The sequence below is a fragment of the Drosophila ananassae genome, chromosome 2R (assembly GCF_017639315.1).
Source record: "Drosophila ananassae strain 14024-0371.13 chromosome 2R, ASM1763931v2, whole genome shotgun sequence".
Taxonomy (NCBI): Eukaryota; Metazoa; Arthropoda; class Insecta; order Diptera; family Drosophilidae; genus Drosophila; species Drosophila ananassae.
Genome location: NC_057928.1, coordinates 8,117,402 through 8,140,443, shown reverse-complemented (window position 1 = coordinate 8,140,443; position 23,042 = coordinate 8,117,402). Strand labels below are relative to the sequence as shown.

The window sequence follows — 23,042 nt, the reverse complement described above, 5'->3', positions numbered from 1 at the left end:
TTCCTGCTCTCCTACGCCTTCAGCTGGATTCTCTAAGCTGTGTCGTACTGCCATGGTAAAATATCAAATTATCTATTCAATATATAAAAAAAATTACTATAAAACTCCAAAATTAAAATTACGCCAAATAAAAAAATCAAAACCAATCCGCCACCAAAATTCGTATAGCGCTTTTCGGAAATCCGAAATGTGCTGAAACACTTAACTGATCAAATCTCTCTTTCTCTGATACTGTTTGGGGATACACTAGAAAATTACTGACTCGTAAAACTTCCGATAATATGTACATCCAGTAGGTCAAGAGCTAAAAATCTTTCAGCGTCTTGCGATTCCTAACCAGATCTATTATTCGGACCTGATAAATCTGAAATTATTTAACTTGGAGAAGTCAAGTTACACACAAGAGTCGCTCTGGTCGATCAGTCCAAGCTGCTGAACTGCAATCGCAATTCCTAAAGACGAACAGTTGGTGAATTCCATCGAAATTCAAGTTAAACAGATCTAATAGGTTTTACTAAAAAAAAATACTACTACGATATATCATTGTCTAATGGGTCAAGATGCCAAAAAACTCTAGCCTCTTGCAGTTCCACAAAAGACGATATGAAAAAAAAGGAAACTGACTAGATAACTCTAATCAGGCCCCACGTTGGGCGCCAATTTTGTAATGTGTGGGTGTGGTTCGAACTCCCTACGTTGTTAGCCAACTTCTAACGTGGGGGTGTACGGGCTGTAGTTAAACAGAACCAAATTGCAAGATCTACTGCAAGGTCCAGAGGATATACCTTGGGGACGTATGGATGGGAGTGAAGGGCGTGCACTTCTTGTGGTCTTAGACTAAGCTCGACGGATGGGGTGGTTCTTTTCACGTATCCATACTACACATCATCAAAATAAATTTAAGTGCACTAACTAGATGCAAATTAATAACGAAAACCCGGATGATTGTCTTACTGACTCAAATCCAAAAGAAAACTAAGGAAACAAATCACCTAAAAGGCAAACAGGCTCAGAAGAAAGAGAGAGAGAATGACTTTGATCAGTTGTAGGGTATTAGGTGTTCATTATACCCTATTCTTAACCCACCCGACCTTGGCGAGATCTACGACGTTTGATTCGCCCCTTATCACAATCCTATGTGATACCTATTGTGGTTCCAGCATGGCTATTTGAAGTTTCGGTGGCGGATCTGTAATGGCCTTAAGCCTTCATGGAGTTCCTAACACTCAAATTTAAATTGGAGCGAACTTGATTCATTTTTCCCAGTCGGGTATTTCTATTTCATTATAAAATTTCTCCTTAACTGCTACTTTATATAATTTCATTAGAATTCATATTAATATATATATATATAAATTTATATTTATATATAAAGAAGAGATTTAAAAATATTGGGTTAAATTCAATAAATCAGTTTAACTACGTTTGGGATTAATGTAGTAATTAAATTAGGAATTATAAAATTTGCGATTTCATTAGTTAAAATTATTATCAATCCAAAATTATCCAATTCATGCCTTGCTAAAATTTACTGTTTGCTTCGCAAAACTATTAAAATTTAATTTAGGGATATTCACTCACCGATGTTCGCCGCCGTTGAGCTCAAGGACAGGAATAGCTAGAGATGTTTATAATTATTAATTTAAATAGAACAATAAATTAGCCTGGCCATGCTCGAATATTATCGCAAAGTTATCATTATTTAATTCAATCTAAATTCTTTCCTTATATTTTCATATCACTTATATATATATATTTACATAAATCTATATATTTATAATAAAATAACAACGGATATTAAGATATTAATTATTTAAAAAAAACTGAAGGGTGTGCAAAATTCGAATTAAGATACAATATTCTTTCTTTCCGCAGAATAATTTCATAATTAACAAAAGGGATTTGAGCTTTGAATAAAATTCAGCAGGCCAATATTCACATAATTGCACTTCTTATAGTTACAAATTTATCAATAATTCGCTGGAGTTTTCTCTCCGTGTAGCGAAAAGGGGGCTTGTCGTCGAATCCAAAAATATTTATCAAAAGATTGCGATCCCGCGTCGAATCTCTGCACTAGTTAATTCCCATATTTCATCCATTTCGGCCTCCAGATAGCCGGTTGCATAATAGGGTGCTAGACGATTACATAATCCTGTACTAGCCGATTAAAAAAAACTGGTGCTAGCCGCTTACATAATTTGGTACTAGCCGCACTGGCACGTGGCACTGGCATAAAATAACTAAACACTTATTAAATGAATCCCGATAATTCGTCTGGGATTTGATTTTATTTAATTTTCAGCACAATTTAAATATTTATTAAACTTGGCTTACAATTGCAGCCGTATTGCTTTCAAGCTCGTCAAAAAAAAATCAAAGCTCTCCTATGCAAACCTAGCCCTAACTATGCTAGAGAAAAAGCTTTTACATAACGGCACTCTTATCTCGATATGCAAAAACATAGATAAGAATCGCGTGATGTTTCGTTCACTTATCCAAGGTGACCGCAGATCAATGATATTCGGTGATAAGCTTTTAAGCTTTTCTATGTCTATCTTATGACCGCTCTTCGCATGCGTGCCCTGTTGGAAATCCACACACTACAATTATTAGTTTCTTAAAAATCGTTAATATTAATTTCAACTTAACTTTTTTAAATTTATGACAATTTTAAACCACAAAAGAAGTTGAGTAACTTTGGGCTATCCATAATTTCCCCACTGACACTTGCAGGTTTTCAAGTGGGGCGGAAGTGGGCGTGTAAGCCTTTTTTCCTACTCGAAAGCCAACCACCAAGGAAATTGCGCAAATTTTGCCACCAAATTGAAAAGTTCTTGAGCGCTTACCCCCCTGCCTTCCGCTCCATTTGGTAGTGGCTTCGTTCTTGGTTTATGTTTTATGATTTTTCCCTTTTGTTGCTGTTGCCTGATGATTGCCACGATTCCGATACTTGGCCAAGCAAATTGAAAGTTTTCCGCAATTTTAATTTTGCGGCCACTCGAGCGTTTGGCATTCTTGCGCACTTAAAACTATTTTCAAATAGCCCTGCCATTTCGTGGCATTTGCAAATTGCTGCAAAGTCCCAAAGTCGTTGAGACGGACTACAAATTTTGAAGCAGCAGCTTTTTGATTCTTCCTGGTAATTGGAACAAAAAATGCACTTCCATCTGGCTTCGATTTAAGGCCAGAATGTGGTAATCTTCAATGACTCGGAAACAAATTTGATAAGCCCATGTAGGGCCAGAAACAAATTCGGGTACTGGGGGGCATGTCAAGGAGATGAAGAAGCTGCCGCCGAATGATTGATGATTTAGTCACCCACCGAAAAAGTATTAACAACCAAGGGAACATCAAATAAAACAATGCTGGATAAAATACTAGGAAACCTTTAAATATTCTTCTCAATTTATTTATAATTTTTTGACTAAAAAATTGTTATATAATATTTATTGAAACTTACTACAAACATAGTAAATATGACCTAAAAAATATTTACTTTTTTATTAAATATTTTTAAAATGTCCTTCTTAGTTATTTATGCCCTATGTTTTCTCCACAAAAAGACAAACTCACAGCGGGCATAAAAGTCAAGCTAGAATCGATCAACATTTTTGTAGCTTTTTTTCAGCAAAGATGATGATGATGAATATATATAGTATATATAGTTTGAAAGTAAAGATCCAAGGGGACGAAGGCGCCATATAAATGACGCACCCCCACGGTCAGCCATATTCTTTCGTAAACAACGCCACATGCCATGGATTCTGTTGCTCCTTTCTCGTTCATCGTCCTTATTCCGTTTTCCGGGTTCCTGTTCGGTTATTTATGCTTCGACTCTTTTCCCATAAAAATGCCTGAAATATGCTGCTCATATACATACACGATATATGGAGTGTTCTCCTACATTTAGGCGTCACCTAAGAAGGAGGCGGACACAGCATAGTCGTCCTGCCAAGAAAAAGTAAATTACTAGCCAGCGGGAAAGCGGCTACTCTTCCTACACTTCTATGACTACTTTCTTTTCCTTAAGGCATCACTGGGAAAAATATGGAGATGTCTATCAAATATTCAAAAATTATGTATGCAATCAAGATATATTATTAAACTCTTATTTAAATAAGAAAACTAGTAAAAGTATATGTATCTTTTAACTGAACAACAGGAATTGGAATTTTCCTTAATCCTTGTAGAAAGTACCCTCAAGTTCTTAGAGAAATATCTATCGAGGGAAATACATCCTTGTGACATCTTATATTTGAAATGAAAGGATATGAAAGTTGACCTTTGACCATTAGCAAAACTTTAACCTTCAAGTAAAAGAAAATTTATAATTCTAATACAGGTAAGAGCTTTTGGCTCAGTGATTGCCTGTCCCGGAGTGGTCATCAATTATAACAAGTGCTCGGCCAGTACAAATTGAAGGCGTAAATTAGCCCAGACTCGGTCTACTGCCAGCCTTGGCTCAGCCTCTAGTACCGAGGCGCCACACCCTTTCTCGAGTGGGTGTCAATTGTGCTTATTGAAAAATATGGCACGCTGTCGGGAATTGGCAATAGCCACTAGGGAAACAGTGCCTTTAAGCCAACTTTGTTCCGGTAAGTTTCTGGAACACAACAAGGCCAAGTCATGAAAGCCCAATGAAAGTTAACAAGAAATCGTTTTTCGTCTAGAATTTCAACGCCCTGAGATAGCATCTTAATTACCCATTCACATAAGCTTCTGGCAGGGGGTGATGTGATGATGGTGATAAAAGAAGATCCTGGAGAGAAGTCGTTGACCCCACTGGAATAACCCAGTGATGCCTGGACCGTTCTTCTTTAATATTGCACACAAAGTCCCTTGTTTGCTGGCACTTTCGGTTTTCAAGAGCCACCTATTAGTTTGTGGATAAGCTGAGATGTTAAGGAATTTTGGTGAGCTATCTGGTACTATGGGTATGATTTCTAGAAGCAACACTGCTAGTTATTTAAACTTCAATTTAGCTTTCTTTGCTTTTTGAAGGCGACAAAACAATAACAATATCCTGTTTGTGCAAACTTTTGGGCTTACACTTTCACTTCCCATCCGGCTGTTCCTTGCAGACTGTTGCGAGACCAGTAGGAAAACATTAATTACACAAGGCTAACACACACAAACACCGGAAAAGGAAGTAAAGGCAGGGACTCACCTGCATGGCTGCTTTGTGGAGCATCGAGAAGGGAGTGGAATGGAACGCAAGCCTGGGCAAACCCAGACAAACATTTGCGAACATTAGTTGCCCACTTTTCGGGACTTCCCCAAAGCCGGGCCCCACCATTTCCGCAGAAACCACCAACTTTTACCCCACGAGTCAGCCAACCACCCAACGACAGAGCCAGCCAGCATTTCGGTGTGTAATTTGAGTTTGTTGTGTTTGCCCCGCTTTTATTTCTGTTTACTTTGTGCGGACATAGTTATTTATGCCTCCTCATCTGGCCCATTTCTGGTTTCCCTCTTTAGTTTCCTTTTACCCTGAGCTTTTTTTTTCTTTAGGGTCCTTGGTCCTTGGGCAATTTTCTCTTCTTGCCTCTGGCTCTTTTTTATTTTTTCTCGACGACAGATGAGCGTTTCATTTTCTGGCCATAATTGTGGGCTGCAGACCACAAAGATTTGCCAATTGGCTGGCGAACAAGGTTTTATTTTTATCCCGAACAACCTAAAGAAAGCAGGCACGTGTTTTACCATTTTATTTTATTATTTTTTTGTACCGGGGAAAGTCTCCTTCGAGTGTTACCCATAATGAGCTTCGATTCGGAGCTCACTCCACTCCTAATGATGCGTTTGTGTTTGCACCCAATGATTGCCGGTGAGTTGGCAATCAAAGGACGTTTTCCTGGAATAATGACACTTAGCTTTATTTAAATTACAACTGAAAGCGAGTACTGGTAGCGGGCGTGGAGGGATAAATATTTATTCTGAGTACTGTCTGATTTATTTTCAATCACTGGTGAAGCATCGTATCTCTTTTTACTCCGATTTTAGTGCCTCGTTGCACAGTATTTTTTCCTTGAGAAAGCTTTAAATATATTCTTTTTTGAGTCTCTTTTAAAGCAGACATATCGAATTCACAGTCACTTAGGGGCAAGTTCGTTTGTGGTTCCGTTCTGCCTTTTAGTGCCAAACTCCATTACCGAGCTTGCACTTGTCAGTGCCGCCATCTCAGATGAATCCAAGTAAGCCTAAATTAATTAAATGTTTGCTTTCACAGTCTCCATCTAGTCAATTGCAAATGCCAAAAAAAAAGAAAAAGAATATGTATCTTAATGCTGGTTACTGCTCCCAAAGCCAAATGAATCCATGGCCAAAAATGGGTCACAAAAAGTTTTCGCCCTCTGTGAATTCGAAATTAAAAACGAAACCCAACGGGAACCATCAGAAAAAAAGGTGAGCCGCCCAAATTATTTTTACATCATGAGCAGCCCACAAAAATATGCAAAAATAAATGGGAATTCCCCCTAGTTGGCGGAAAGAAGCCAACCATCATCCCGCCTCGGCAAAAATGGCCGCCACTCCGACTTGGCCATTAGTCATTATTGACACATTCTTTCCGCCTTTTTCTAGCTCTGAAGCCAATGCCCCCGAGCCAAAATCGCTTTGCACTTTTTCCGTTTATTTTTTTTGACCCAAAGCGAAAGTCAGACGCTTTCTGTCCGAATTCGTGTAGCCCGTAAGTGATATTTCCGCTTGGGTTAACATATTGTTAACATTTTTGTATTTCATCCTCATAGTTTGGACGTTTCCAGTTTCCGACTGATCTGGGCATGATAGGTATCAGTATTAGGAAACTCTGAGCTTAGGCCTTTTTGATATCGGTTGAAAAAATATTAAATATGCTCATGAATTATAAAATAAAATTTTTAGTTTTCTTAAATGTTAAGTGTAGTAGTCCTATCCTTTTTGCATTGTCTTCTTGAATTTTATCTGTCGGATGTGTGAAAAAAAATGGACACAAAAGGGCAACAGACAACTTGGCATCCACCACGGCTTTATGTACGGAAACGAGTACGAGCCGGATCCGGGAACGGCTGCCACTCCGGCGCTGTCTGCTTGCCGGATTACAGGTCAATGATGTATGTTGTTAATTTGCCAAACAGCGGCAGCAGCATCGAACACAAATGACTGTCGAGATGAATGTTCTGGAAGAGAAGGTGGAGTCCCAGACTTTCTTTGCTCTTTTCCTTTCCTTTGTGGTCAAGCCTTTTGATGTTTAATTTACAAGCTTCTGGGAACAAAGAGCTGTTAATGAAGCAAAGAACACGAACAAGAGATTCTCAGATGATGCTTCTAAAAAAACCTACTCAAGTGGAAATAATTAACCGAACGATGGGAGCTAAGAGATTTTTGTAAAAAGAAAGAGGTTCGGTTCGAAAATATTTGGTATTGAAATAGAGATATAATTTTGGACATGTTTACATTTAATTTTTCAGTGCTATACCAGGCAGAAACTTTTAGTTATCTTAAACTTTGAACGAGTTTCAGTAATTTTGGTTTTGTTTACCCTTGCTGTTTTGTTGCTTGAAATTTTTGTACTTGTTTGCATTTCCCGGAACGAACCACCATTTAAACTTCCATGCCCCTCGAAAAACTAAAATAAATAGCAGCAGGAAAAAGGCTTAGCCTCAGTATCGCAATCAGGGAATTCAATTCCAGCAAAAATGGGGCTCGTTGCCCCGAAATCAAAGGCAACAAAAGAAACCGCCAAGTAAACAACAACAATGAGAGGTTCCTACAAAGTAAACCGAAGGCAAAGTCGAGGCAATTGCTGAGCCCGTTTTATTTGCCCGAGCCCCCAAAAAAGTGTAACTTTAAGCTCGATGGGGCGCCACCCGAGATTTACTTTCTGTTGTCCAGGTTAAGGATTTCGAAAAGCACCCGTTTCGATGGAGATATTTCAAGTAATTAAATGTACAGCTGGCTGTGTCAAAATAATAATTAAGCTGACAGAATAATGAGAGGTCCCTACTCAAGGCCCTTTGCTCACATTTTCACCATTGTTGCTCGAATAAATGGGAATTGATTGAGCCAAAAGGTAGAGAGGGGCGTGGCCGCATTCACTCCAGCCGACTGGAGCAGGCGGAACTAATTGAATTTGCCAGCAGGAAAATTAGAAAATAGGTAAGACCTCGAACGGAGGCGTCAAGGTGCGAAAGGCCGCAAGCGGAGGTTCCTTTGATTGCTCCGGCCAGAAAATCAAGAGGGCCAGGAGAGAATGGGCGCAAGGAGCCACTGGCACTTCGGAGGAGTCAAGGACTCAGTAACGGAAAGTATAGCTAAGGCAACATTCTAGAGCTGCCAGCTGAAAGGATTGTAAATCTGCAGATGCAACCCCAAATGTGATTCAAATGGAAAGAAAGACATGAAATTTGCAAATATTTTCAATTATTTCAGCTCCCGATTGAAACATGTACTGAGAATAATTTGTATTTAGTTGAAAAGATATAATATTAGAAAGTATATTCCACTGCAGATATATTACAGAAAATCAGGCTTATATCTATTTGTAATATTCTGAAAAGGAGTTATAAATATTAGATAAATCTATTTTATTTTTTTGTGTGTACTATTTAAGTAGTTCTCAGATTACAATTTCATTTTATTGGCAGCTCTCCGATACCAGAGTTATTTCCTGGCATATGTGGTATCGTTTTCCCAGCATATCTGGAAATTTGAAAGGGACCTTTCCAATTGATTGTTAATTCCGATGCCGAAACCCTATCGGATATGACTTTGATCTCCTGCAATTCACCAGATTGTTTGGAATGTCTTCTGTGGGCCATCTGAATAAATGCATTCTCATTGGGCTTGACAAATGTTGCATTCAACAGGATTCTGATTTGCCTCCCTGGCACGACGCACAATTCGCATACATCAAATTTCGATGAGTTGCCCACAAATATGAATCGAAATCTGTATGTAAATTGCTGGGCATGATATCAATAATACTGGAGAAATCAAATGCAAATACTTCATACTACGGTAGCTTCGGGAGTATGAATAAACGAATGAAAGTCTTTACCAAATATTTGAGTCTGGGATTGGGTTTCATTGTCCGCCCAGCAGGTCAAGGGAAAAAGGGTTTACCAAATAGGATCTGCACTGGAACCAAAGTAAACATTTCGAAATTAAAATTGAAATTTATAAATAATCCAAATCCGCTTGCTGTTTTGGTTCTAATGAGCTTTTGGCTTTATTAAATCAACAGAAACAAAAAATATATAATAAATAAGGAAAAAAACGAGAGAAAAAACTAAAAACCAGATACTTTACGAATCCACTTAGTGCAGCTTTATTAGTTTTTCGCCTTCGGCTATGTCTGCTAAATGGATTCGTAGGATTTGTTGAGAGTTGTAGAGTTGAGGGGCTTGGTGTGGATACTATCTGTAGAGGCAATATTTTGGTAAACATTTTCAGCTGTCGGGGCAACTTTTGAATAATAATTGAGCATAAATAGTCGAGTGGCCGATGCAGCAACGCAGAGTGCCTGCTGGAGATTGAAATGTTTAGAAACTAATTCAGAAAAGTGAAAGCGGATTTATGTTGTGGTCAAGAGTTAAAAGTGGGATTTATAACAGGATGTTTAAAAAGGATGTTTATTCCCCTGGACTTATGATAGATGGTAGAAGTCCCTACATAGTACTTATTTTTCGATTCCAAAAATAAGCTGAGTGCTTAGTACTTTTGTGCATCAAACATTAGACCAAATTGGCATTGCATACATCACTCGTCCATCAAAAGTACATCAGCATAAAATGGATCCTTTCATCAAAGATTCAATTTGAGAGCACACGTCTACAGGAGACATTAACAAAACCGACCACACGAGCCAATTTGCGGCTTTTGCTTGCCACCAGGTAAACTTTGCACCACCACTCCCTCTCTGTGGCAGCGCCACGCCACTTAGCACCAGCCAGGTGGCAGCATCAGGGTGGTGGCTGCCTCCACCTGCCCTCTTCACGTGCCCCGTAAAATTGCGGCAACTTCAACTCATTAAAAGTGGAGGGCTGGCAGAGGTTGCGTCAGCCCGCAGCACGTTCCATTTAGATATTTTTTCGGACATTTCTCCCAATGCGAAATGCAATTAGATGTCACCTGAATAGCCGACTGCCGGCTGCCTGTGTGATTTTGGGTTGCATAAATTAGCAAAAAGGCTGAAAAGGACCCCAGCAGCACAATAGCAATTACACACAAAAGTTGTCCACTAAAATTAAGCATTAAATTTGATGGCACCAAGCAAATGGTAACTTTTTAATTGTCTGTGATATTTCAAACAAGTGCCAGCGCTACAAAGCAGGTGAAAAGTTTCGGGTGTACCGGTTATGTGGCACAAACGTAGAGCCTGCCACACAATGTCAATGGCACACTTTGGCCCATTGTGTGGACATTTTTGATAACCGAAAATGGTTTCCAGAAAACTGGGAATGCCACAATTCCAGCCAACAAATAAGGGCAATGGTTTAACATTTTTAAAGAGAATTTCATTTCATGTAAAAGATTACCATTTTGAATTCCTAATCATAGAGAAACTAAAATCTAATTTAATTTAAGATGAAGTCACTTTCTTAGTCCTAAAGAGGCGCCATGTTTATATCATCTGAAGCTTACATAAATAAGAACAGGATCTACCTTTCCGCCTTCCTGCAAACGTGATGTTTCGTTTTATTATAATGAAATTTAAGTCAAGTGGCTTACGAGCTGACGTTGATGGACAGTTTCAAGATGGAGAGTAAGGACTAACGGGGACAGGATATAGCCGTACTCGAATGAGTAGTAAGACAGCAGTTGGGTGGCACTGCACTTGTCAAGTACAAACTGAAGCGAAGGAGCAGTCTGCAGTTGGAACACCCGGTCGAGGTTCACAGCCCTGAACTTGACAGGAATGATCCTAAAGTGGCAGAAAGTCAACTCTGTCGGGCACCCAGTGACTGCCAGAAAGTAACCTCATCCCCAAGGCCTCGTTTGCTAATTAAGTCCTCGGCCAATGGTTCTGGTCTTTGAACCGAGAACTCATCGAGGTATAAACTTGATGCGGCTTGATATCACTTTGTGCCTCGCTGCCACATGTGTCGTCTGGGGTCTAGACTGTGGGTGAAAAGATTTGCATTAACACATCTTGGTGTCGTTGTTGGCGAGCCTTGTGCACACACTAATTTACATTTCTACAAAGTTTAAATTTCTTTAACATATAATAAATCTTTGAATTGTATATTAATTGTTGACACTCTGCTTTATTTTTATCCCTGCTTAAAATCATAAGTTGGGAACTCCAAATATTTAGTTTTATTGCTCAATAAGGCCAAGTAGGGATTGGGCCTTTTGTCTCGAGCTCGTCTAGACCAATTAATAATATTCCGTGCCAAGTGCTAAATTAGACAAAAGCAGCTAATGCGAAGGAACGGCTACAAAATATACGCAAAAATAAACCAAACAAATTCGCTGGCATTTGTTTTACGCCAAAACGGAGAAAAAACTGAAAAGTGAGTCCAGAACCGAAGAAGCCGGCTTTGTGTTTTCCTAGCACCACCGAAAACTGAGATTAATACGCAGATTACGGCCAACTTATAATTAGTGGGGGTTCGAAGTGGAAACAGGGGAGTCAAGTAGTAAATTGAGCTGTCAGAGGAGTGGAGTGCGAATGAAAGGAGACCTTGAGATGGGTCTTGCTTCGGTTCAGTTCGTGGCCAATGTCTAGGCCTGGGTCAGTCTAAGGTTCACCCCCTCTTTTGGCAAAATTGATTTAGCCAAATGTTTGCTCAGCATTCAAATATTTAGGCAATTAGGAAACTGTTTTAGGGCCATAAACATGAAATACTCAAGGAGCACGTCCTCAAAGGCGATACAAAGGGGGAAGTGAGCACAGTGGTTTCTAGGACACTCTTTTAGCTTCAAGCTTAACTCTATTGTTAGTTATTTTTTTACCTGACTATATTATCCGTGTCTTAGACCCAAAAATAAAATTTTATTTATATTTTATACATATGGGACAATTAATATTTATTGCCCATCAGACCACTGTTTCCAGACCATGAAAATTGCGTGTAATTGCTAACCGAAAAGCGAAACTTGGTCTCAATGCCAAGCCAAATGGCGTTTTATTTTCGCTTGGCTCCGAACTCAATTAGCTTCCGTGCGTAGCGTAATTAAGTTGTTGCCACGCCCACTTCGATAAGCCAAGCCGCCACTGCCCCAGCACCCACTATCCGCCCCCGAGTGATCCACCTGATGGCACCTAGCCATGTGTATGCAAAAACATTAGACGTAACATTTCGGCTCCGGCTTAAATTAATTTATCACGTGCCGAAATAAAGTAACTTCCGCAGGCTCTGCCCCAAGTTTCCCTGTCCCTGTCCCTCTTGTCGCTTAATTAATTGAATTGTAAGCGGAGGAGCCTCTACAAGTACATCGGCAACTTTCGCTCAAGTTGAATGTTTTTTTTTCAACAGGCCTTAAAGTTATACTTAAAGTTTAAGTTTTACTTTACACAACAAATCCTGTAAAAACGCATAAAGTAAAGGAAATGGGAGGCGATGCCAAAGGCAGTCGGGAAGACAATCCGCTTTCACATAATGACTCCCTTTCGGCCCACTTTTGTCGTTAACCATTTTGGCGGGTAATTATATTCCCATGTAAGCTCCAAGCAGTAAGATTCACTCAAGTAATCAGTCATTCCCAGCTGCTGCTTTTAAAAATACTATACGGAAAAAAGATTGTAAAATATTCTCGGGAAACTGCCCCTCAGAAATCGGATGAAATGTGTAAAAAAAATTAATATAATAAACGCTGTGCAAATTTTTGCATTTGCCTAATGGAAAAATGTGTTTAACTCGGATAATACCTGCCAGATCCATAAATGTTATACCTTCCAGATCTCCGAGCTTTGAGTATAATCATTTTTAATCACAACCTGGCAACAACAATTTTGACCAATTTTTCGATATTTTTTAAGGGTTACCATCATGATTTTGGCCAAAAATTTGGTCAAATTTTTTATGTGTAGTTTTTCCAATCTTTTGATGCAGATCGATGGAAAAAAGTTGTTTGATTCGTAGTTTCTATTTGGTTATTAAATCGGTTATTAAATAGTTAAAATATTCACTAAAAAGTGAGTCAAAAGTTTAGATTTTGGCCAAAAAAAAATATCGACAACGTTGATCCAATTTTGTAACTTTCTTGATAGAAAATTGTGCATAACTCGGCCAATATTTGTCAGATCCAGGAATGTTGCACCTTTCCGATCTCAGAACTTTGAGTACCTTCATTTTCAATCAAAACCTGGCACCAAAAATTTGTTACCCCATTTTCGATATTTTCCTAAAGGGTACCATCAGGATTTTGATCAAAAATTGGCCCACATTTGTATTTGCTTTTTTTAAATCTTTTGATCCAAATCGAAGCGGATTAGAGTTCAGAGTCATAAATGGTATTCCCTTTCCTGATCGTTTAAAAAAGAGCTAAGACAAACATAAAAAAATTATTAAAAAGCTTCGATTTTGGCCGAATATTTCGCATCTGATCTAATCTGGCTTTAAATGCAATTGCCGAGCAAAATAAACACGTGATGATGGCAGGAAAATGTATTGCCAAGAGCAAACTTCTTTCGCGATTTCAACAGAAGTTGAAGGAGCAAACAAATTTAAGAGGCACTTCGGGAAGGGAAACGCAAAGTAAAAAGTGCGTATCAATTTCCCTCAATGTGTAGTTAATCAAGGGGAGGTGTGGGCTAAGAAAGTATGGTGTGTCAGTGGGTTAGGAGCAGATGGATAGCGATGATGATGTGGCCCTCGCCTGGAGCTCTCGATTCGCTTGGCATACAAATTCAAACACAAATGTAATTTAAATGGCAGAGAAAGACTTGAGAGCGGAAGGGAAAAAGTGGGAATGTGTGTTTGTCGACTGCTCGTTTCGCTTGTTTACACTGCACATTTACCATCAAGTATACGCCAAGTGGGCTGCACAATCGGAATAGGTCAGTGGTGAAAAGTGAAACGAAAATGATGGAGTTTACATAAGTGATTAGAATCTAGTATTTCAACCGTTAAATCACCATATCAATTGGAGAATCCGATTACGAACATTTCCGCCAGCAGGCGAGTATAAATAGACGGCTATACCTCCGAAACGATCATCCAACTATATCGAAAAGATGAACTTCGCAACAAGCTCTATTCTTCTGCTTTTGGGCCTGGTCCTTGGCGCCGTCAATGCGCAGCCTCCGACCAGGGAAGAAACCTCCAGGGATAAGGCCTGCGGTCCTGGCCGATACTACAGTGAAGCCCGTCACACTTGTCTGCCCTTCTAAATACTAGAAAGGAACAGAACCATCTTGAACATTTTGGGATATCTGGTTCTATTACAAGTTTTAATAATAAATGAACATTAAATATATGAGTTCAATAATTTGCATCCAAAGCATGGTATTAAAAAGGTAATTTGACGTAGAAAATTGTGAGCTTAACACCCACTCGATTGGTTAAGGCATATTTCAGTCTTTAAGTTCTGAAAACAAAGGAAACATCCTCGACTTCCACAATATTTACACAAATTAGCTGGAGGGAAGTGAAACTGAAAGCAACTTTTCTCGAATCCATAATAACTCATCATCACCCCTCCAATTATCCCCATGGTCTATATTTTGGAAAAGGGCGGGAAAAAGATTCCCCGAATGCAGATGTAAGCCTCTTTTCCACTCCCCGTTCTTGTTAATTAATTCACCCCGAACAAGCACAGTTTTTCCGTCCCAGGAAGTCGAGGGGCATAAACCAAGTTATGCCTTATTAATTTTGCATGCAGCCGCCATTGCATGCAAACATGTGCATCCTTCTTGAGGCTTCCTGGGAACTCGAAGTCCTGAAAAGACAGGATGATGAGCAACCACTCACCAGGAAAACTTAAAGCCTGGCCCGTGAATGGCGTTTTTATGCGGGCTTCGAGCTGCCACAGGCAACTGCGAACTCAATCGGTTAACTGACTGACATACACAGTTTTATTGCAAATATTTATTATTATCTGTGGGCAATCGTTGGACAGCCAATAAAACAATTTCATGTTTGCACCAGGAGCGGAAATTTTATTTACCTACGCGGTGGAAGTTTTCTGTTTCATTATTTGCATTTTTTCACTGCGATAATTTTACTTTTAATTTTTTATGCTACCGTATATTTGCTTTTCATTAAATTTCAATTATAACACTTTTTTGCATGACAAATGGAAAAATTTGATTGATTTAAGACTTAAAAAGTGTAAAAAAATAATGTTAGGAAGTTTAATGGCAGTTATTTTTGAATTTATCTATTCATAAAATTTATTGCCCCATAAACCATTGGAATTACGACGAATAGCCACTAGAATGAGTTTACTTAATCAAATTATATTAACATTTAAATGTCAGTGGATTCCACTTTCCCTCAAACACACCTCAAGTGCCATTCTATCATGGGGAAATTCAACAAGCGATCTAATATTTAAGCTTCTGTTTTATGGTCATCGACAAATGTCCAAACATTGACAGGCACTGTGACAGGCAGCAAAACCAACAGGGCAGGGCAATAGTGCCGTGGCGGCTAACCCTTGAATTCGTCCTACCTCGTCCTGCAGACAACGTCACAAATTAGTGCGTCACACAGAGAGGCATCCTTCCTTCCGTCCATTCGCTCCCTTGACTTTTCACCCAAACAACCCAGCAATACAAACAATGCATAAATTGTAACGAGCTTGTCAGGCGATAGATATAGTCAAGGCAACAACATCTACATCGACATCGACATCGACGCTTCATTATATAATTGACTCCCTGATGCCTGGGCTGTTGAGCAGTTTATCACTTTGTTGTTGGCATTGACGGTGGCGCTAATAATGGACAAGTCTGCCCTCGATATGAGGGCCTGATTATGATGATGATACCATGATGATGTCCATCTGTATGGATACTAGTCTGCCAGCTTGACGTCTGCACACAGGGCGGATGGGTAATCTTGTAAACTAGAAATGATTTAAAATTTAATTTCATATTAAATTGGGTGTTCTCCGAGTCTTAACCAGCTTGTTCACCACAACCTATATTCGTTTGAAATATTCGCAGAAATCCCTAATAAAACCACTCATTAAAAACATTTCTGTGGTCTGTCAAGTACGACCACTCAACCCATTTTTTTGGCCAAACTTTTTGTCATTTTAAGATACATTTGAAGAATAAGAGCTTGTTGAAATGCAAATTATAAAAATATGTACCTTGGCTACAAGTTTTTCGTTTCAAGTGACATTGATTGCCAAAGTTCAGCTAAGGTCAAGTGTAAACAGCACACACCTGAATTCTGACATCACCTCCGCTTTTGTGCATTTCCAAAAATCCAAAAAAGAAAAAAGCTTTAAGCCACAAAAATATGTTTTCCTTTCCAGGCAAAGAAAAAGGAAACTTTGGCATTGGATTCCCGCAAATATTTGGACAACGAACCTGTGAACTTCCTGCTAATCTTGCCGAAAAGTTGTCTTATGTCACGACCATATATCAAGAAGCTTCGTCTTGTGTCGGCGGATTTCAGGCAACGTGACTTGCCAAAGGTCCTTGAGTTTTTGTTGAAATTGCAGGCATACACATACACTTTTTTACGAAACATTTCTTACATAATTAAGACCCAGAATAACGTTTAGTAATATAGCTAAAGGACATAAAATCCTAATGAGAGTATTGAAAAGTCTTTATTGAAAGAAAATCTGATTAACACTTTGCTCATCGTCAATCGGAAATTTAATCCGTTTACTTGGCAATTGGGTTGAATGTTTTTGTGTGGATTCTTTGGTTTTGCGGCTCAATCATTTTAATGGCAGACTCGTGTTAGGCTTTGTTGGATAATTTATTCCACAGACACCCAGCCACTCAAACTGCCACCCACACAGTGACACGTGCTGCATCCTGAATCCTTTTGCCAGGCTCACTTAGTAAAACAATTGCCATAAAGCAGAGCTCAATTTTTCAACAAAATTCTGTTTGATTAACGTTTTTTGTCGATTTCAGAGCATTAAAAATTAATTAAAAACTGCGCAAAACTCAATGAAATGCAAATATTTCTCTGTTATTTGTTCTTCTGCGGAATTTCAGTTAATTGATCGATTCACGATAAATATTTAATTTGCTTAAGCTTCATATTTGTACGGGAATGGGAATTGTTCATTTTTAGAGATGTCTTAAAATTGTGATATTTCTTGTGAAGATTTTGTTGGGATCCTACTGTTTAGTTTCCGCAAGCAAAAAACAATACTGCATAACCTTTTTGATTTAACACTATCATTCAATATTATGATAAACCGACATTTGCCATTTATTTAAGTAAAAAATTAAAAAGTATTAGCATAGCAAATGTTCAACGAGGAGTCGTTAGGTAAAGTATTCTTATTCTTCACCTATTTGACGATGCCACGAAATTTATGCCCGAAATGGAACATAATAGAGCCTGGCACGTAAAATATTCTTGTGCATACAGAGATTTCGATATTTGAATGGGAATAAGATATGTTCTATATGCGCGTTCAACTTTTCGCGCGAAACTTTAAATGAGAAGTGAAAACGAGCAGAGCAGCAAACGAGCAAAAGCAAAAGGCTCCCAAGTGCTGGATGCGACAACCAAAGTTCGAGGATGCGGAAAATCCATTTATCATATGGCTGCTGTCTGCATCGGAAACTTGCTTTTTGATTTTTAATATATATTTTTTTTATTTTACAGAAAATAGTAACTATAGACACTTGATGTGCGATATTTACATGCCAAAAACTAGCGGCAGGTGGAAAAAATATTTGATGACTCCACACAGTTGGCATTTCGATGGCATCGCGAAAATCATGAATGGGGAATGGCGGCATATTTAAATTACATGTCCTATCTATGAATATGCGCAGCGGCAGGGTTGTGTTTTCTCCGCAAATATGTGTATTGTTCGCCCTGTTTGTGCTGTACATCACTGATGATAATGATGCAGGATCATTTCTGTCCTTTATGTGCTCATGTGTGCGTGAAACTTAGCCAAGATACGGGAACAATAGCAAGGCCAACGGCAGAAGGACGAGAAGGCCATTTTGGGGGGCACATGCACTTATGAATATTTATGTCGGCGCCTGCTTACGGCTCTCAAAGCTTGGATGGATATAACAATTGAATGATTTGCGGCAAGTTGTACCATAATTTAATATACTTAAGTGGCATAGCTAAAAGGGGTTAACAACATTGTTCAGACATTTTTACCAGGGTTTATATATTAACAAATACAATACTTTTATGGGACACAACATTATAAGATTATTAAACCGAACTACTTCATTTTAAGTGACAGCGAGCGATTGAATAATTAAATTCTTTATTTGTAATACAATGTTTTTATCCTCATTCTAACTATAATAAATTAAACATAAAATAAGTCAAGTGTGAAACGTAATTTTAAATTTATTTCTAATATGTTTAAGATTGATGATCGAGAAGCCTTGTTGTCTGCAAATAAATTAGAAGATAAGAATGAAAATGAATTAACGCTTACATTTCAATTAAAAATTATTTTAAATTTTCCCAACGGATAGTAACTCACACAATCATTAAGCTATTCGCGAATTGTTACAAATCGCTTTGTATGCTGTCATTATGCGCGCATTACAGGCTGTCTGTCAGATAGTGATAAAAAAAAACATTTTTTCACCTGGCATTCGCAGTCATACACATAAATCACCACAAAGTGCAGCTGTCATGTTGACCACGTCAGGCCTCTTAACGCATTCAGCTCCCGTCCTGTCCTGGTGTGTCCTGGTCTGCCCTGTCGGAGTCCTGGCCCAACCTCCGCCAATCCGATGGGGCTTGGTTTGGTTTGCTGCTGGTTTGGCCAGAAACCATGTCAAACTGGCCAAAGTCCGGCCGCAAGCCACACAAAGATCCATCGAGAACATGCAACAAATTCCACAATAAAATCGCAAAAATCATTTAAAATATATTCGTATATGTTCGCCAAGCAAACGCCTGTCACTGTGGCTTACCAAGCAAACAGAGGCAGCTCCGCCACCCTTTCAATCTGTTGCCGCAGCCGTCATGTCACCAAATATTGGAATCGAAAGCCAAACGAATCGGTTTTTGGTGACATTCGCTCGCTGCCTGTGTTTGCATCGAATTCGATTTTCAAAATTTACTTTTAAAACAAAAATGTTGACTCACAAAATAGACTGTCCTCTTGCTGTTAATAAACTTTTTTTATCTGAAAAATAAACGTTTTATGTGAAATATATTCAAAGTCTATTGAATTTAACAGTTTATAGCCCAAGAGATTTAAATTCATTATCGAAGCTCTTTAAAGTATAAAAGTTTAATCAAAATCCAAGCGTTATGGTCTTACGAGATTATAAAAATGTGTTAAACAAAAATTAAATTACAGACAGAATTGTGTTTGTGTATAAACAATTTCAAACAATATGTTAAATTATTCTTCCAAAAATCATTAAATGAAATAGGTGACTTTTAACTCAATATTCACTCAGCCCAAATTAAATTAGATTCGAGTATGTATGTATATACTTTCCAATGTCAACAAAAGCTGATTAGAACACAAAGGCGATAAGTGAGCGGTTGTATATTTTCTGGACTGATATCATTAAATTACAAATACTCTTTTCAATAATGTGTTTACAAAAACAATATTTTTGAAAATAAATATAAAATTTTATCTAGACAGAGATTTTTGCAGTATAGCTAAAGACTTAAAATAAGTTTTTTTTTTTCAAAAATTATATTGAATAAGTCCTAATGCACTACTTTTGTTATACGCCCAATAATGAAAACATAGAGCATCTTCTAAGGTAATCTCTTGGAAAATAATATTTAACTCAGTAGGCGTTCAACCGCCAACGGGATCGAATCTTTGGAACTGTCACAGTAATATACTCACCCAATGAATCGTCAGTGTCTCATCGGCTTTGCCACATATCTTCTGGCAGCATGCCCTGGATACAGTTGCCACAGCATAGGTAGTGTGAATAGCATCAGCAGCATCAATGTGAGTAATGCCACCCAGAATCTGCCCGAGGTTCAGGGCAACAAGTTCCTGTACTTTGGCTTTGGCAGCAACATGCTCGCCAAAAGGATTCACATCCAGAATCCGACTGCCGTGAGGATTGGTCCCGCCCTGCTGGAAGGATATCGTCTAGATTTTGCCTTTGTGTCGAAACGCTGGGACGGAGCAGTGGCCACTATTGTTCCCACTCCGGGTGACAGTCTTTGGGGAACTCTCTGGGAGATCGATCTCAGCAACCTGCCTGATATTGACAAGTAAGATCTACTATAATTTTGGAATTATGTGATGATTACCCATCCTTAAAATTCCAGCCAAGAAGGCGTACATTTGGGCATCTATGAGCCTCGTACCGTCTACGTGAAGCGTCAGAATGCATCCGAATCGACCCCAGCCCGGGCCTATTTGCTGATCCAGCAGCCGGAGACCAATCTGTACGAGTTATCCCAGGAGTCCATTCCAGCTTCTCGACAGCCTTCGAAAACATATCTTCAGTGCCTGGTGCAGGGCGCCATCGAGAGCTCCATCCCGGAGGACTACGTGCGGCGGTTGAAGGGCATCAGACACAACAATCGGGTGGCCAGTAAGCTGGAAGAAACGCTGGATCTGAAAGAAGTCCAATTGTGAATAATTAATAAATGCCAAATAAAATCACCAATGAGACAAAAAGTCTACAATTTTCATATTAAAAATATTTCTGCAACTCAGTTTAGAAAAATTCAATAAATTTGTTCGAAAACAAAGAATTTAAACATTTTATTGAAAATGTTTTTTTTTTCATCAGGGTTGCAGTCTTTACTTCTGTTTTTAGAACAGTTTCAATATTCTCCCAAGATTCAAACCATCCATAAAGCTTTAAAAGCAATATTAGCCAAAACCTTTTACGGTGGAACAGATAAACAGAATTCTAGAAAATCAATAAAATATTATTCAAAATATGTTGAAGCTTTATAAGACAAAATATACAATATACGTTACCAATTTTAATAATAGTTCGAGTCCAATACTTACTCTCAGAAAGATAAAGAACATTCAAAAAGTAACCCTATTTTTTTATTATTTTTCAATACAGCCCTGGCATTGTCAATTAAAAGCCCACCACTTACATATCTCTCACTCTCTGGATCATAACATTGTGTTTGGGTTTATCAATCTGAGAGTTCTCCCACAGCTGTCGAGGCAAAACGTGTAAACAAAATTTTATTCAGTTAAGTGACGTGTACATTCTCTAAAACAGTTTGATAAAACAAGGTACAAATATAATATAAAAATAAATAAGGTAGTGATATCAAAATAAAAAATATATATAAGGTAAGTGTGTTTCAAAACAAAGAAAAAATAAACCTTGGTTATTTATTTTTGTCATGACACAGCTGATTTGATTTACGATGCAAAAGCTTAAAAGCTCATATCCACTAGAATCTAGTGACTAGATGGTTAAAGCTATGTATATATATTAAAATTATTAAATACTAAAAATCAATATAAAAATAATGATGGTACCAAAAGACTTACCTTAGTGTTCAAGATAAAAAAAAGTTTTTAAACGTTTTATTATTTTAAGCCAAGTTATAAGCCATTTACAAACTGCTTGCTTTAAAAACCTTTTTAAAGCAGTTTACAGTCTGAGGGATATTGAAACATTGCTAAATGTATCATACTCTTTTAAAACTTATAAAATTAATATTTTGTTTTTCTAAATTGTTTTCAGACAATATACTATCCCAATTATGGCTAGCACATTTTACTATTTTGGCTTTGGCAGTAACATGTTGGCCAGCAGGATTCACATCCAAAATCCGACTGCCAAAAGGGTTGGAGCTGGTAAATTAGAGGTAAAAATATATTATATTTCGGGTGACATTATAAATTAAATATATATCTTGAATATATATTTTATTGGAACAGAATTATCGGTTGGATTTTCATACAGGATCGAAAAACTGGCTGGGGGCACCTGCCACAATTGTGTCCACACCCGGAGCCCATGTCTATGGGGCCATTTGGGAGATCGACATGAGCAACCTGAAGGACCTGGATGAGTATGAGTCTTAACTTTAAAAATGATAGAAATCCCTAACTTTTGCACCTTTATTACAGTCAGGAAAGTGTATCCGATCGCGACTATATTCCGATCAGCATATCAGTTTTTTCGCTGGCCAGTAATTCCAACCTCACCTGTCGCGCTTACCACTTAACCAATCAGCCTGATACAATAGTTCATGCTACAGGTGCCCAGGAATGCATTCCCCTCGATCGCCAGCCCTCTGAAACATACCTCAAGGTGCTAGTGAAAGGAGCCAAGGAGACGGGTATTCCGGATGAGTACATCAGTTGGCTCAAAGGCATCAAGCACAACGGCCGAACGGTGCCGGCCATGGAGAATAAACTGCAACTGGACCAAATACAACTAAGCTAAATGTTCAATTTCCTATTTATGGTATTATGAGTGATATTTGTTCCTGAGATTTTCGAGAAATTATAGAAAAATTATATAGAGAAATGTATAAATAATATAAATATATATTTTATATATGTATCAGTTGGTGTGAGCAGCTCTTCTCTGTGGACTCTTTGTGTAAACTTTGATTACCTTACTCCTTGAAAAGAGACTTTTGTCCCAAAACTGAATTTAATTAATTCGAATCACTTATTTATGATGATTACCAAATTTCCCGTCTGCACTCCATTCAGACAATGGCCGAAAAGTTTCTAGTTTTTCTCGGCGAGTGGCTCTCGCCTAAAGTGCAATTAAAGTGCAATTTAGTGTGCACTCCAAAGACGAGGACGCTCCTTCTGATGCTGATGACTGCCGCCCAGGAAGCTAACGAAGCTCATCCAACCAGGCGATCCCGGCTCCTGTCTTATTAATTTAAATTTGAAGTTTTCTGGAAATGGGTAAGAGAAAAGTAGAGCCCTTTCGGGGTCTTTTGAGGCTCCTTTGGCTTCCGAATATTTGCATATTGTTCGGGGGAAAGCATTTGGCTACTTTC

General features: G+C 38.4%; 3 protein-coding genes and 3 long non-coding RNA genes across 12 annotated transcripts; 4 read left to right on the top strand and 2 right to left on the bottom strand.

Moving 5' to 3' along the window:
- Positions 1–1,958: 1,958 nt before the first annotated feature.
- On the bottom strand, positions 1,959–2,364 carry LOC116655792. The gene is made up of 2 exons (XR_004310853.2): positions 2,194–2,364; positions 1,959–2,134 (listed from the first exon to the last, which is right to left on the bottom strand). It is a non-coding gene; the product is annotated as an uncharacterized LOC116655792 (long non-coding RNA).
- Positions 2,365–6,207: 3,843 nt separating this feature from the next.
- LOC116655887 lies at positions 6,208–6,847 on the top strand. The gene is made up of 3 exons (XR_004310975.1): positions 6,208–6,402; positions 6,580–6,685; positions 6,747–6,847. It is a non-coding gene; the product is annotated as an uncharacterized LOC116655887 (long non-coding RNA).
- A 7,125-nt stretch (positions 6,848–13,972) lies between these two features.
- Positions 13,973–14,400, top strand: LOC116655866. The gene has a single exon (XM_032454567.2). It carries the CDS (start codon positions 14,159–14,161, stop codon positions 14,312–14,314), a length of 156 nt encoding a protein of 51 aa, XP_032310458.1. The 5' UTR covers positions 13,973–14,158; the 3' UTR covers positions 14,315–14,400.
- Positions 14,401–18,346: 3,946 nt separating this feature from the next.
- Positions 18,347–20,060, bottom strand: LOC26514871. 6 transcript variants are annotated; one of them, XR_004310833.2, is made up of 6 exons: positions 19,927–20,060; positions 19,200–19,239; positions 19,025–19,139; positions 18,724–18,890; positions 18,586–18,658; positions 18,347–18,491 (listed from the first exon to the last, which is right to left on the bottom strand). It is a non-coding gene; the product is annotated as an uncharacterized LOC26514871 (long non-coding RNA). The 6 variants fall into 6 exon arrangements; XR_001408936.3 differs by having other exon boundaries at positions 18,586–18,890; XR_004310834.2 differs by lacking the exon at positions 18,586–18,658 and having other exon boundaries at positions 18,694–18,890.
- On the top strand, positions 19,861–20,718 carry LOC6493685 (gamma-glutamylcyclotransferase). Its single transcript, XM_001958202.4, has 2 exons — positions 19,861–20,306; positions 20,364–20,718. The coding sequence occupies exons 1-2, from the start codon at positions 19,930–19,932 to the stop codon at positions 20,674–20,676; spliced, it is 690 nt and encodes a 229-aa protein (XP_001958238.1). The 5' UTR covers positions 19,861–19,929; the 3' UTR covers positions 20,677–20,718.
- Positions 20,719–20,854: 136 nt separating this feature from the next.
- Positions 20,855–22,582, top strand: LOC6493686 (gamma-glutamylcyclotransferase). 2 transcript variants are annotated; one of them, XM_001958203.4, is made up of 4 exons: positions 20,855–21,360; positions 21,761–21,884; positions 21,958–22,091; positions 22,150–22,582. In XM_001958203.4, the coding sequence occupies exons 2-4, from the start codon at positions 21,780–21,782 to the stop codon at positions 22,466–22,468; spliced, it is 558 nt and encodes a 185-aa protein (XP_001958239.2). In that variant the 5' UTR covers positions 20,855–21,360; positions 21,761–21,779; the 3' UTR covers positions 22,469–22,582. The 2 variants fall into 2 exon arrangements, with proteins under 2 accessions (XP_001958239.2, XP_044570364.1); XM_044714429.1 differs by having other exon boundaries at positions 21,013–21,300.
- Positions 22,583–23,042: the final 460 nt, after the last annotated feature.